General features: G+C 34.3%; 1 protein-coding gene across 2 annotated transcripts in view; it reads left to right on the forward strand.

Moving 5' to 3' along the window:
* Positions 1 to 16,947, forward strand: part of LOC145686130 (protein FAM151B) — a 120,285-nt gene that overhangs the window by 55,857 nt on the left and 47,481 nt on the right. The window contains exons 1-2 of one of the 2 annotated variants that reach the window (XM_081759110.1): positions 5,704 to 5,839; positions 14,866 to 15,009. In XM_081759110.1, coding sequence (XP_081615236.1) covers positions 5,812 to 5,839; positions 14,866 to 15,009 — 172 coding nt within the window. In that variant the 5' untranslated portion in view covers positions 5,704 to 5,811. Of the gene's footprint in view, positions 1 to 5,703; positions 5,840 to 14,865; positions 15,010 to 16,947 lie in introns of those variants that run through there. The other variant, XM_081759109.1, reaches the window with a different exon arrangement.

The raw sequence follows: 16,947 nt of genomic DNA on the forward strand, positions 1-16,947 counted from the left end.
ATTTCTACGTAAATGGTGAGGTCAATAGGCAAAACATGCGCTATTGGTCCCGTGACAACCCCGCTTGGACAGATCCCTCGAAAATGACCGGTGCAGGGAAAACTATGGTATGAGCAGGCATATGGGGAACAAAGATCGTCGGTCCGTTTTTCATTCCAGGAACGTTAAATGCAGACCGACACCTCGCGTTGTTGCAGGAAAACATAATGCCGGCTTTGATGTCCGAAGATGGTACCTTCCCCAGGGTCTTCCAGCAAGATGGTACACCTCCCCATTATGGCATCCAGGTGCGTCAGTTCCTGAATGAACAATTCCCTGGGACGTGGATTGGTCGACATGGACCAGTGGAATGGCCTGCCCGATCACCCGACTTAACCCCCCTTGACTTCTACCTGTGGGGACCTGTGAAGGCTATGGTGTATGCTGTGAAAGTTCGTGATGTTCGCCATTTGGAACAACGTATCATGGCTGCCTGTGAACAAATATCCTCAGAAACCTTAATACGTGTCCATAGTAATTGGGAGAAGCGTCTGAACACGTGCATTGCCCAGCACGGACAACATGTTGAGCACATTATGTAATACGAAAGTCACACTTGCAATTGTGGATAACTGTTTACCGCATAAAGATAAATGCATTTTGACTTCAGATTCGGTTTTCTGGTGAAATTCTAGCCTATGGTCATGTATCACATGACCCACGTAGCGTTTGTAACAAAAAAGTTAAATTCAAGATGGCGGCCGTCCGCGTACCCTACGCCAGAAAGTGTCCCCCTAACCCTCAAGTTCACCTACCATATCAAATTTGCTGAAAGTACATCCATTCGGATTTTAATAGTTGTGGTAAGGGACTTTTGAGACACCCTGTATATATATATATATATGTGTGTGTGAGCTTTTGTGAATTTCTTCGCGTTTGTATGGTTAGCATATACGCCTTGAGCACGGGAGACCATGGTTCGATTTCCGCTGGGAGCTCATGTAGTTGTTATACCACTTTAAACTGTAGCGGAAACAAACGTAATAGTTTTGCAATTAAAGCTTATAATGTATTACTAAACACGTATTTACTTACATTGTAGTTCCTTAATTAGCTACTATAATGAAAATTTTGCCTACCCATACTCCTTTATCGTGAAACTTCAGATTTTTGTGACACTACCAAAACTTGCAAGTCACTGAAATCACAATGCCTACTGATTCTCAGCCCCCAAACTTTGTAGGATTACTTTCTAATATCAGCGCCTTTTCTTAATCGGAGTAAGTAATGTGCCCAGCACAACACTTCGCTGTTTATGCTTCATAGAGACGCTAGAGACTGGGGTGCCGGATTAGGGATAGGGGGCTGGTATTGGTAACTTTCCTCTCTCTCTCTCTCTCTCTCTCTCTACATATATATATATATATATATATATATATATATATATATATATATATATATATATATATATATATATATATATATATATATATATATATATATATATACTAGCAGCGTTCACCCCGCTTCGCTGCGGTCACCCTGGAACGCAATAAACTTTGTTACTTAGATAATTTTTACTTTTTCGCTTTCAAGTGATATGATAAAAACCATAGAAGAATGTTAACATTATATCGCCTGTCATTTATGTTAACCCGCCGAGTGACACGGTCATGTGGGTTGCATATAAATACGGTTAGATTTAGCTATGATGAGCTAACAAAGGATTTGTACGTTATGGACACTTGAATGGTCAATTATCTCAAGACACTGGTAATTAAAAATTAAAGTGATATGATAAAAACCATCTAGGGTCCAAATCCTAATAACCCCCCAAAAATAAAAGAAATTGGTTCAGCCGTATTAGCGTGATGAGGTAACAAAGGATTTGTGCGTTCTCTTTTATATATATATATATATATATATATATATATATATATATATATATATATATATATATATATATATATATATATATATATATATATATATTCTCCAACATATTTAAATTAGAAAAATGTTTCAGAAACATTTCCGATAAAATTCATTTTAGGTATAACAAGGAATATGTACTTTTATTGTAACAGAAGCATATATTATGAGAATAATGTAAAAGTATTTCTTTGATATATAATAAAATACTATTAGCTAAAAGCACAAACTATATTTCATAAACTATATTTCATAAACATCAAACTATATTCATTTTTAATATCTGTTTAAACTTTTTTAATTAAACATTAGATAAAATATTCTGAAAATAATTCTAAAATATTGTATGAAAATATTTTATTTAACCCTAGAAAGTCCAAGCTCGTTTGTATTTCTTGAAAAAACCTCGTCGTAAATCTTGATGAAAATATTGAGAATTTTATTTATTGTGTATTATTACTTCTTTGATAAATCCACATCATTAATGTGCGGTATTATTTAGTAACTTGTAAATTAAAAATTATTTTTAAGTAGTGGGCTCATCGAACCCCCTCCTTGGACTTCCATGTGACATATTTTCTACAAGTATATTTCCTAAACTTAGATTTTTTCGTTTGTATTTAACAAGGATTGTGTTTTTATGTTGGGAAACAACATATCAGCCACGAGTAAGTTCTGAATGCTTATTCTATATTCATTTCTTGTTAGATGGCATTATGTGAGTTATAGTATGTTATACGGTGGGTTCGAGGAGCCCCCCCCCCCTTGGACCTACTTGAGACAAAAAAAAATTCTTGGACTTCCTAGGGTTAATTTACAGTAGAAGGTAACAAAAACATTTCCATACAAAATTAATAGGTGTTTTAAAAATATTTCTGGAAAATATTTCTCATATTACGAACGAATTTATTTTTAAAATATTCGAAACATTTTTAAAATTATATTTCATACGTTTTCTCGTAACAATAGAAAAGATTACAAGTAACACGTTGGAAAACATTTGTAAAATCTATGGAATATATTTCCTATTCTGTTTTTTATATCATGTATGTAAAACATTTTCAGTATTACTTTGAAAACATTTTCTCTCTCAACATTGAAAACATATTGCATTACATTCAACACAATAGTAGAATTTGTGAAAATTTTCCTTAGATTATTTTCCTTCTAACGTTCTAAAAATATTGTACTTCATAAAATGTTTTCCAAACATTTTCTAAAAATATTTCCGGTAAGCATTTGGGATATTTCTCAGATATAACAAGAAATATATTTTCTCCAGTAACGGAAGAGTATATTCTGAAAACAATGTAAAAATATTTCTATAATATATCAGAAAATGTTGTTCACTAAAAACACAAAATATTTTCCAAAACATAACGGAAAACATTTTCTATTCATTTTTAATATGTTTACTTTACCCTGTTTTAGAGTTTTATATTCAAAATCCGATAAAATATTCTGGAAATAAGACTAAAATATTGTACGAAAATATTCCATTTAGTTATAACAGAAGGTTACCAAAATACTTTTGTTAAAATTAAGTAAACCTTTTTAAAACATTTCTGAAAAATATTTCTTATATTACGAAAGAATTTATTTTTAAAATATTCTAAAAGTTTTAAAAAATATATATTCAATAGGTTTTCTTGTAAAAATAGAAAATATTGCAAATAACCTATTAGAAAACATTTTTCAAATATATGGAATATATTTCCTTTCATTGTTTCCCATATCATATATTGAAAACATTTTTATTATCATTTCGAAAATATTTTCCTTCTCAATAGTGAAAACATATTAGATTACATCCAATAAAATATTTCTAATACATTTTGTGAATATTTTCCTGGATATACTTTCCGGCTAGCATTCTCAAAATGTACTTTCGGTAATTTGTAAAACGTTTTCTAAACATTTTTGGGAAAATATTTTCCGGAAATATTCGGAATACATTAGGGAAACCAGCATGGAAATCTCCAGAGAAGGAAAACCTTTTGGAAACCAAGGAAAATATTTTCTTTTGGTTGAGAAAATATTCCTTGCTGTGTGGGTGGAAATTCGATGCACCCTACTGACCAGCCGCTCGTTCGTTAGCTAGGAACGTCCTCTACCGGATCCAGTCGGTGCGCGCACGCTCCGAACTACAGTCATGGCGGAATAAAATCAGTCCTATTACTTCCCCGACAAACCCTGTATGTACCTTTTTCTTCCTGAAAACTAGTCTGGTACACTGAATTATTCGGATGGAAAACAATCATACAAACAACCATAAAATCGAAACATATGTACGCAATTGGTTGAAATTGGTATTGTAGCACACTGAGTTTTTCAGATTGAAAACAAGAAAAGCGAACGTATAAATTCAATAATTTATATGCAGTTTGATTTTTTTCGGCAGTGACAAATATTTTCTGTAGATACCTTTCGAAAAGAAGCAATTCAGTTATTAATAACAAATTTATTCATAGCGGTTCATTCTAGACGCATGTCTTTTATCTTTTTTGCACATAATGCACATTCTAATTTTGTGCCTCGTGGTTACAAATGTTTCCTTTGGAGCGAAAGATGTTTTGAGAAAATCTTAAGGAAATTCATATCAACACCTCCGCCCAATTTTTGACAAGCAGTCAGGTGCCAATAAATGACAATTGAGATGATTAGCTTTAACCTTGAATTTTCCGGAATACTAAAGCTCCCCACTGATGAAAGGAGCCCATATAGTTAATGGTTTTACCAAGGCAGACAGGGTAAAGGAATACGTACAACCATTTCCTGAATTTCTGTACGTGATTTTTCTTATTCGCATCTTCCTTCACCACCCCTTTGTCAGGGTAGTGTTCTGGCAATTGACCTCGAAAAACAAATCGTGGGAAACTGCTTCTCTGTCTCCAGTAACAAATACAGAACATTTAGCTGTCATACGGGAATACGAAGAAAAATAACAAAACTTATTTGCGTTGCCAAGATACGCAGGTAAATTTATCATTATCAACATAGGATAAACATTTCTTCAATGCGGCCAACTTCCAAGGTAGAGAGGTGGTCAAGTTGACAGGTTTTGCTGTATTTGTACTTTAATGTGTCATCAGTTCTATTCCGCACTGTAGTTTTGGAGATAAAAGAATTAATCGACAAGAAGGATGCACATTACATTGAAGTAGGCCTACATTTCGGATTTCCTTCAACAATAATTGAGATTTCGCTTATAACTGAAGTTCGTACTTTTATTTGCGAAGGTAGTATTCATGCCTCAGATATTGCAGAAAGAGCTAACATTCGATGTACTGTAACCAGTGTCTTATCTAGGATTTTGTTTCGAGGGGGGATGCTCAACACGTGAATAAGCACTTACATTTTTTTCCTTTTGGGTGCCAATAAATTTAATGAAGTTCATTTTCCTTCCTTTAATATTTGTATATTTACTTGGAATGAAATTTGACAAATACAGTATTACTTCTGAACAAAGAGCATAAGGAAATGGAAAGTCAATGAAATTTAGAAATGGTAAGAAGGTGTAAGTGGAATCGGAAAACTAACAAATTTATTTTGGAGGGCTTGAGCCCCATAGCCCCTTAAAAACGCCAATGACTGTATATCACCTATTTAGACCGCAGTGGCGCCAGATGATGTGTGTAGTCCAGGAATCGATTTTATCAAACTGGAAGCGATATCATTAACGATTATTCGTGACTGAGTTCAGAAACTGAAATTTGATACTAAAGAACAAAAATGTATTGCTCAAGTTCTATTCTACATTGAAATAAGATTTCAGCTTTAATAATGGTAATATGTTAGTAAACTCGTAATATTTCGATATCTCTTAAAGATCGATGGGATCTAAAATAAATTGTTGAACGAGAAGTTACGAACGGTACAGATGTAATACAGGCATGCAGGATGTATAATAGTCAAGGGTTATTGAAGTGTAAGTTGAGTAACAATGTAGTGTATTTTGAGTATAAAGTTATGAATTAATTTTGTGAAGCCTGTACTGGCTTTAGAACATGGCGTGATTGTTTACTCGTATTCGGATAACTCCATGCCCTTGCATATTCATGTACTACTATGTTGTTTTGCAGCTGCATTTCATTACTGATATTTTTCTTGTATGTCAGATGTACATGTCAAATCGTGCACATTTTTCTGTGTTGTATGACCATTATTAAGTCAGTATGTTGAAATTACGCATATTATAGATGACGTAGGTCTATTAATTTTACAGGAAAATATCCAAAAAGAATGTTAAGATTAAGAATAAAGTTTTCAAGATGGAAAACTTCTACGTAGGTTAGATAGCATTCCTGATTTTTTTTTAAGGGGCCACTTAGCACAAATTAGTTTGTGCTTTTTGCTCTGGCTTTTATGGCATGTGCGCTTATCATTAATCCACCATACCTTTAGCCTAAAGGACATGGACGTGGGACGTAAAACTGGAAATTTCATGGTACAGATTTATTGTACAGATACATTATTATATACTTCTTTTTCAGTAAATCAACTCTTACCCAGAACTTTACAACGGCTTCAGTGTACACACCTAACAAGAATTACGTGAAAGACACCAACTTGTGCTAGGTGACCACAAAAAACACGAATGTTATTTAACCGAGTCAGGATAGGACCGCAGCAAAAAAGCCCGAGCGTTAGCGAGGGGGTGCGTCCGTGGGAAGCATGGGCGCCAGCGAAAGTCATACGCATAAACAAGAATGGCGCAACAAAACACTGTATATGGTATATAAACACCGTTCGTGTTGATTTGGTGCAGATAGATTACTAAAGACGTTGCAGAGGGTAAAGTGCTGGGCATTTTTTCCGAGGTTGGTCGTCCGGCTAGCTTTTGGCTAAAAGCGTAATAATTGGTTCCTTTCTGTACCAAAGTTGAATATTTAATTCACACAGTATTGCCGAGCGAGCGTTAGTGAAGGTGGGTTAGAGCCCCGCAGGGCGCGTAGTTTTCTGCCTTTATTACAGCTAAATGGGAAGGGAGACCTGTGTTCTTGCCGTCATGTTGGTTAGGTTACTTACAGTTACATTAAAAATTGTAACTTTCTCCACGTTTCTTTACAGTTATTTGCTTACAACATTTTCTACGATTTATTATTATATTTATTAAGCCATGACTTTTACTTACTACTTTTAATAGATATTCCTCATTATCACCTTATTTTTTCACAAACTTTAATAATATCTCATATGCAGGGCTGTGTTTCTGTATACTTGCAGCCATATTTATAAAATAAGTGCTCATTACATTCTCACAATCCTACCATGCAGTAACCTTATCAAGTAGTTCCCTCCGCTTGCCAAATAGTTCAATGTTTAGAAATGCATAAGCAATAATACATAAGTAATAAAATAAGCACAACTTTCGCTCTCCTTATACATTATCAAGCACACAAACAAGCAAATTATTCATTTCTTCCCGATGAATTTTCGAAATTTTTCTAGAAACGGACGACCAACTTCGAAACTTAACCCTAAATGCTGTGTCGCCGGACCAGTTTTTGGAAATTAAGAACCTTAAGTCCAAAACGGCAGTTGGTTCTGACGGACTTCCCTCCTACATTGTGAAGGGTTGCGCTGATATATTTAAATATCCCCTATTAATTGCATTCAATTTATCACTAAGAACAAGCACTTTTCCAGACAAATGGAAAACAGCTTTAATTTGTCCAATTCCGAAGTCCAACAATAGTCAAGATATTACCAACTTTCGACCCATAGCAATATTACCTGCTTTTGCCAAAGTATTTGAGCATATCTTGTATCGACGAATCCTTAATCACGTCAAACCGGTTATCTCAATTAAACAACATGGCTTTATTTCACAAAGATCCACAATAACAAATCTTGCAATTATTACAGATTTTATAGCGAATTCATTAGATGTAGGCAGCCAAGTAGATGTGATTTATATTGACTTTGAAAAAGCTTTTGATAAAGTTAATCATAACATATTACTAGATAAATTAAAGCTTTTCCACTTTTCTCCGTCCCTGATTAAATTCTTCTCATCATATCTATCTAATCGTAAACAATCCGTTCTTTTTAATGCATACAAATCTAATGAATATATTGCATCCTCAGGGGTCCCTCAGGGTTCAAATTTAGGACCATTATTATTTCTCTTGTTTATTAATGATTTACCTGACTGTATTCCAGACCATGAAAAATTACTATATGCCGATGATCTAAAAATATATGCTAAAATCAATTCTGCGGACGACAACATAAAGCTGCAGCAAGGTCTAGATCATATTGGTAACTGGTGCTCTTCGAATCAACTTGGGGTCAATGAAAGCAAGTGCAAAGTATTATCATTCACTAGGAGCAAATCACCTCGTCACTTTAATTATGAAATTAATAAATATATAGTAAATAGGCATGAATCAGTTAAAGATCTGGGTGTTACGTTTGATTCTAAGTTAACGTTTGACAATCATATTGTAAATATAACAAGCGAAGCATTCAAGCTATTAGGATTCATAATTAGAACGGGAAAAGAATTTAAGAACTGTTCAACATTACAGAAGTTGTACAATGCATATGTTCGCTCAAAGTTAGAGTATGCCTCTACTATTTGGAATCCGACTCACATAAAACATCGCAAGCAATTAGAAAGAATACAAACAAAATTTTTTAAATTTCTAACATATAAAGAAACTCACATTTATCCTACATTTGACAGCTGTAAAACCATACTTGCTAACTTTAATCTTCCTACACTAGAACAAAGGCGACATATGATGGACTTATTATTCATTCAAAAAGTAACGCAAAATATTTTGGATTGTCCTGATTTAGTTTCTTTATTGAATTTTCATGTCCCCACATTAAAAGTACGTAGAAACACCGGTCTTTATTACTGCAGAAAATCAAGAACTAATATAATGATGAAATCACCAATCTGGAGGACAACAGCATTGTATAATAGAATGTGTACAAATAACAATGAATTTGATATATGTGATATGTCGCCTAAGAAATTTCGGAATGCCATTATCATGAGTTATCAAGAGTTGTGAACTCAAGTTATGTTATCAAGAGTTACGAACATGTAATTGCGTAATTTACAACACTGTAATTGGGCTATAGCCTGTTGTGTTGACAATAAATAAATTAAAAATTAAAAAAAAAAAAAATTAAAATTTACCGGGTGGATTGGAGAATTTATTTTGGTTTTGTAACAGTGAGTGAAAATCAGTTGAGGGGAATAGTTGAAGTTAAGAAAGTTGTTGTTGTAGGCTGCGTTTGATGTAAGCAGCAGAAGTACGCTTCTTAACATTTAATGGCGGAAAAGACAGTGTGGAAATGGCGCGTATATCAAGGTTGTGACATATTGTTTGAGTTTTATAAAACCATAAAAAAAATATATCGAGCGTCAGCTGTTAAATTGTGTGAAACACACGCTGTACTGTTTACAAGTGGGGCGTTACTACTATGAACAGCCCAAACCCACCTGTTTGCACTACCGTAGCTCACTCGCATACCCATCATCGCAGACGCGCCTGCTCGCCTTGTACACACTTCCACCAATCGTGCACTCACCAACTTCGGTTAAATAGGGTCCGTGCTTTTTAGTGACAATCTATCACAGGTTAGTTTTTGTGTTTTTCGCACTGTAGTTTTTGCCATAAATTCGAACACTATTTATTCGCAAGTAGTAATTTTCTGTTACAACTTGTAAAAGTTTACACACCTCTCTTTTGAAAATAACTGACTTGTAACTGAATCTAACTTAACCAAGTGTAACGTAACGTATCTAAGCAAATGTAGCAAATCTTTGTACTTTTTTTCGATTTTCGTGTGGTCCTCCGATACAGCACAAATACCGTTATGGATAGTGTTTCGATAAGTTTTAATTCTTGTATATTTTTGTTTAAAAATAACGTAATACATTAAGTTACTAACATAAACTCTCGGACACTTCAACAGTTGCGCGTAACTGAGGTCATTTAATTTTTGCACTGAACTCCTTGTCAAGTTAGATATGTGAACATGTGTCGACGAAAGTATTAGTATAGCATTTCTGTGGAGAAATGTGAAGAATTTGCCTGTATTAATTGGATCTCATATTCTTATTCTGTACGAAATCTAATAATTAGATTGAAGGACTCGTGAGTTGAACATTCTTGCGGACCGTTACATATGTGCGAATTTGATTCTTCATAGAAGTAGTCTCCTACTATTTTGGAATATTGCTTGTTGTATTAGTAATTTAAAATTTTTACTCCATACTTGCGTAGGTAAAGAGCGAGATAGTGTACTTGTTCCTATATATAAATGGTTCCTTAACACCTTAAAAACTTGTTCTATTATTAATTCTGCATTTTACTGGGTTGTGTTTTTAGGATAAAATTATCTTCGTAACACAGCAGGATATGTGATTTCGGAAGCCGAAGTGAGGGAGGGCTAAGGTTGCCCGCTCTGAAAATTACCGGCAGTCGCACATACTTCTCAAAACAGATTATGAATAATCGTATTTTAAACCGTGGACCATAGTTCAGCATGTTAAAAATATCTGTTAGTTGGCAGTCCTAGTGAAAGCGACCGGAAGTAGGCAAGTAATATATACACTTAGGAAGTCGAACGCGCAGGAGTGGATAACATGTGGTGTTACAATTTTAAATACCATAATGAAATGCATATAAGACGTTGTAGTATGCGTACTGTGCAACGTTTTCCTTACGAAGTATTACTTGATAATGAAGCTTACCATTTATTCATAGTTTCTACATTGTTCTAAGTTACAGGTATAACTGCTACAGAAATATGTTCCCATAGACATTGTGTGTGGGGGAGAGGAGAGGGGGAGAATGAATTTAACATGCACATTTTATACTTGCCCCCATATTGTTCAACTGGACTGAAATACTAACTTAAAGATCTGATAGGATGCATATTTAAGGGAATACTAACCTTGAACTTTTCACCAGAGCTAATCGAACCCCCCCCCCTTTTTTTTTTCGATTTTCGACTCCGAAGTAAAAATTTATGCAACTTTCCTTTCTATTTATTTATAAGAACACATTGCCTTTATGCAACCCACATTACCACTTTTATGTGGGGTTGCATAACAGCAGAGGATAAATATCTGGGAAATGGGTAGTTGTTGAAACATCCTTCCTCCTTTTATCTAGGTTTTTAAGACCCAACAACGACGGGTGCTTACAGGTAGCACAATAATTGCTGATTAATTCAGCGGGATGCACAGGGCCGTTGCTAGGGAGAGGTCCACATGTCCCAGACATGTCCTTGGAAAGGTGCCTAAAAGGGAAATATACATTAGTGACAAGGCAGAATTAGGCCTGACTACAGAGATTTTGACCAAGATAGAAAAAAAAAAATAGTTTGGAGATGAGGAATTGCAGAGAGTAGTTACACGATAATGGAGCGTGGTACCTATAAAGCGATACAATCGAGAATACTCTAGAAATACAAGCTTGCGTATTTTGCATCATGTTCAGCGCATTCAGTGGATTTAGTCGAAGCATATGATGCAGAAGTATCAACTGAAGTTCAAACATTCTTTGGTATTCTAAATTGTCTGGCACCACTTTCTGAAAATCTGAAAGTAAAACTAGATGGCCATCAAGAATGAAATCTGTTAAATTTTTATATCAACATCAACAAGGTCCTGGGTGAACTGGTAGTAAGCACTTCTCTAATTCAGAGACAAAGACAGTCTGAAAACATTAGCAAATTTGAATTCATTGCCGCTACCTCCTCCTGGTATAGAATTCTTAAATAAACTGATCATGTAAATAAGTTTTTACAAAGAGATGAATCACTCATGGCCTTTTAAACTTCTTGGAAATGGATTGTACTACAGCCTTAGCTATTGCAGAAAGGAAAAATGATTGCTGAGGAAGAATGGTGTAGCTGCTGATTTGAAAGGGAAAAGTCATGATACAGGGTGTCTATCGGTCACGAAATCAGAAAACTGTCATGAAAATCAAGAAAAAGTTACGAAATTTAGCCTTTGGGTCACGAATTTTATCTGTACAAATATAAGTGCAGATCGGAAAATTTTGTTCTATAAAACGTCAAAATTCACCACCAAAAATGTATATGGTTGGCTTTAGACGCTACCAAATCGCAACCAAAGTAGGTTTCTATCGCATGTATGAAAATTCGGCCTAGTTCGCACCCAAATTCGCTCTTGAGAATGTTACGAAATTTTATGGTTTGGTAAAGAAAAGGTCAGGAAATTTCATTTTGGAATTTTAGTAGACACCCTGTAATAATTATTATTTATGTTTGACGAAGGCTCTGAAGATAGAAGTTTAGATTTATCAGGGGAAGATATGCTTAGAATTTCTTTATTTGGAATCATTAACATACTGCGTGAATTGAATAGTAGATTTTAGACTTTGGAAGAAATAAATGAAAAATGTAGCTTTTTTAAGTGATGATAATATCCTGAAATTTAATGTCAACGATTTATATACGGCAAAAGTTACCCGACAATTTCAAGGACGACATAATGACTAATTCCTTTAAGAAATTGAAAGTTTTAAGCACTACCTCGTAGTAGTTAGTTGTCAAAATGAAAACTGAACTTCCAGTGCTACTCGTAAACCTCATCTATAAGCATAGACTGAAAGAAGGATATCCAAACATGACAGCAGTCTTAAAAATATTTGTAAATCTTTTGTAACAGTTGTTCAGTCGAAAGATGTTTTAGTAAATTCGTTAAAAGTTACTTAAGAAGCACCATGGCGCAAGTAGGACTTCCAACATTATTGAGCACAAAAGGGTTTCGACTATTTCTTATGGTACTATAATCAAACGATTTGCTGCCAGAAAAATTCGTAACTTAGAATTTAAGACCGTTATTATAGTTAGTTGACTATTATAAAACGTAAGGAACACATTTTATTTTTTATTTTTCTGTATTCATTCGTCTTGTCAGCTATCTATAATGCTCATTAAATAAATAACCGGAAATATGTTTGTGAAGAATATTTATTACACGTAGTAAAAGAACTACGTTACTATTTTTCAGCTTAGTTCATCCCCCTAGTTCGATCACCTACGCCAGATCTGGGAGAGCACAGATTCCACAGGTGAAAAAGGAGACGCTTGTGTAGCCATTTATGCACCGAACCGGACTTGTTGGAATCTCGATTCTTGATATATCTGTAAATGGAGTAAAGGTGTGGAAATCTGAACCCAACTTTCATATCAGTGATAATAAGATGACGAAATGCTCGTCGTTAGCTTCACACCGGTACAAAACACCTTGCACGTAGCAAGGTGTCTTTTTAATTTTTTGTCTTTTCTCATTACGGTACTCCAGCGATCCCTCGTAGCTGTATGGTTAGTGTACGCACGGGAATCAGTTCGGTTCTCGCTGGGAGCTCATGTGATTCGGAACTTACGTTCAACTAGATCCACGTCTCGTAGCATCACTGCTGATGAAGACGCTCAAGTAAAATCAAGCCAATCGTTTCGAAACCTACCTCGTACACACTTTTGTAAACCTCAGTTCATTGTGAACGAAATGGGAGCTTATCCTGGACCTAACTCCATCTATGTAGTGATTTCACATACGGTAATAAACTGGTTTTCCGTATCGGAGTCTTCCAATTTAGCAGTGTTACTTCCCGTGAATGCAGTGAATAACGACCTGAACATGGAGAAGCTTTAACTCTAGTTATGTCTTGTTGAAATTTAGCTTATTCATAATCATGTGTTCGACTCGTACAGTAGTCCCATATTGAAAACTGCTATGTGGCGATGAATTTTATATCTTATGCCTTCGCTCAACAGAAATTAACGAAATCTCGCTGCTTCTGTGTGGAGCAATCCTGTAGAGGTGCCGCCATCTCGTGTAACTGTATGCCAGCGTCCCTTGTGCGACGCACGCGTACCAGCCTCAGTTATTAGTAACCGTAGACTGCCACCACAAATAACACATAACGATAACAGTCTTTTTTTTTTTTTCTTTCTTTCTTCACAGCTTTCCTGGCTATTTATTGAATAAGCCTTGTATTATGGATTATCATCGACGGTATATTTTAAAGAACTTTTTTCCTCTGGCAATAGTTGAAAAGGGGCGTTGAAGTCCCAGTCAATCAATGTTTATATATTGTATCCAACGATTTGTATATTTACATTCTCCAGTTTATGTTCATTATTATTTTCTTGCTTTTATTTATCTATTTATTTATTTATTAAGTATATTCTTGTCAAACTTGAAATACCAACAAACTTAAAAGGAACATTACTTTCACGCTACGCATTTTTGTTTCTACTAAGTTTACTGGCATTTCGCAGTTCAAGAAAATATAATTTTACGAATTACCGATAAAAGAATATGTGAACAAAAAATAAGCGTATAAATTTGTGAATCATCACTGTTTGAGAATGAGGAATGTTTTCTTGGAACATATTGCAGGTGATGATTCATAATGTATTTACAATAAATTTATTATTTGTCAAATCTGTTAAGAGGGAATATGAGAGCGAGGCTGAGAATATAAATTTGTCAAGGGAAGAAATATTAATCACAATTAGTGAGAAACTGTTGTAGTTGTTGACAGAAACAATCGAAAACTATATTTGTCGTATAGTGATAATTGAAAATATCTAATGGAATTCTGAGTTCGATTCCAGGTGAAGCAGCATTTGAATGCATTACGAGCTTCCGATCGAATTCTTTCGGTTCGAATTTCACCTTAAACTGTAGACCCAGGTTTTATAGTCTTGGAGCTTGAAGAGGTGCTCAACATCAACAAATAAAATTTTTCTACAATAATATACCAATAGATATATAAATTTCGATAAATAAAATACTTTAGTTACAAGACACGTTAAATTAAATACCTTCCAAACAGGTTTCCCCCTTTACATTTTCTTAAACTTAAAGTAGACGTAAAATTTGATTCTGATTATTTTGAATCTATATTTGCCAATAATATTTCTATTGTAACTTTGATATTGTAGGCTTTTTCTGTAGCTGCAGAGCAACTCCGTCTCTCAAGAAGACGGATGTGGAAGAATACTTTCCAGAAATAGCTGGAGATCTAACTAAAGTTACATGGGCACATGCAGTAAATAGTGTCGCTAAACTAACAGATGCTTTAGCAGGTAAGCTCATCATAAAACTAAGATTACGAGCATTATTTTGAAAATTCGTTAGTATGGATTTTTTAAATTACAATTTAACCTTTTCTTTTACTGTTCTTTCAGTAAAGGATTGACTTTCTTCACGTGCAAACTCAATATTGCATAAAGTAGGACATTAAGAATATAATACATAAGTATATTTGTATAACAGTTTTGTAATGTAGAAATAGATTAGTATTAAATAAAATGCAATAAGGAAAGTGTACGTTACTTTTTTTTATTGTTAAAATAATGCATTTTTATTTCTTTACATGTCCTCATTGTGTTCACTTGAAATAATTCCGAAAGCAGCTTCCGCCTTCAACAACTTGTAACCGGCATTAAGAATTCATATGTTGTATTAAGGTTTGTCCTTTAACAAACTCTTCTTAACTTGACAATTCTTGTGCTTAAACTCGAAATAAATATTAAACGACAAACAGAAAAATATTTGTAACTATTTAGAAATATATTTCATATATTAGAGGCCAACTATCTGATTACGTAAGAATAAACATTGCCAGGTGTTTACTGTTGCTTGATTCCGCTCATACAGAACAATGTGCCTCGGAACATCGTCTCCTTCATGATGTCTAAATGTGAAAGGAAAATTGAGATACTAGATTTAACGTCATTATGCTCCAGATTTCTGAATAAAACTATTGTTGAAAAAAATCCCAGTTCTCATCCGGGTTCACTTTATTTAAATTTTATAGGATTATAATGCAAGCCACTTTGAAGAACAATCTTATCAATAAAGTCGCCTTGCTCTTCTCTATCGCATAGTTCAAACAAATATATTAAACGTCAAATTTTCCTTGACAGTTGTCAACATTGTTAAAATAAAGTTTAAAAAAAGGATCTAGGAAGAACTTCAACTAGTATGAGTATCGTCAAATTATTTATGTATAATAAAATGCGTCCTTGTAGATTCTGTAGGATACATATTTAAACAGAGAAAAGAACTAATCTTGCATCCGGTGGTACTGTATCCGTGTTAAATCTCCATGATTTTTTTTTTTTTTTTTTTTTTCGCACTGGGACCAGGACGCAAACAGGAAGAAATTAGCGAGACATTATTTTTCGTTCTGTAATAAAGAAAATACACCGAGTATTCAAAAAGCATAAAAATATTGAACAGTTGAAGGTTTGAATTATGTCCATTCACTTTTAAGGTGCAAAAGCAGTATTCATAGGAAGATTTGTCTTATGGATACTTTCACTTCTCACTCAATTCTTTCATTGTATGCACTCCATCCTTTTGTCTGTTCATATATGTACAAAACTTGCATATGGATGTTAAAATAATAATGTATTTCTGTGTATAATAGTATCCATATTGATAATAAAATTTTTACGTAAGCATCGTAATGATAAAACGATAATACGACGCTACGTTTCAATGACCAATTACCATCTTTATGCGTGTTTTTTCATTAAGAAATTATGTGCTGATAGAATTAGAAGAAAAGTTGAATGCACAATTCGGTATTTGGTATTGCAGTAAAGTAATTTCATTAAGGTTGGAGCAGAAAAATGTAATTTTTAAGTTTAACGACCCACGTTTATGCCGGTTAGGGTAAAGGAGATGGATGATTAATAAAAGTAAATGAATACGAAATTGAATTTTATGTACTCTCCCACCGGGAATCGAAGCTGGGACCATTTGTATCAAAGGCACACGCGCTAGCTACTAGACCAGCGGGGAGGACTAGGTTGGAATAGACTACTTCTTGTCAGCGCATAGTATTATAGGTTCTATCCAAAAAGAAGGGAGAATTAAAGAGCATTATTGAGAAGTGATTTAGTACAACTTAAGTATGGTTTCTGTACGTTGGAGGAAACTGATAGCAATATGTAGTTCTACAAGCAGCATAATTCCTGTAGAAAAACAAGTATGCCTGAAAAATACGTTTGGTC

Source organism: Thermobia domestica, chromosome 5 (genome assembly GCF_964235325.1).
Source record: "Thermobia domestica chromosome 5, izTheDome1.hap1.1, whole genome shotgun sequence".
Lineage (NCBI taxonomy): Eukaryota > Metazoa > Arthropoda > Insecta > Zygentoma > Lepismatidae > Thermobia > Thermobia domestica.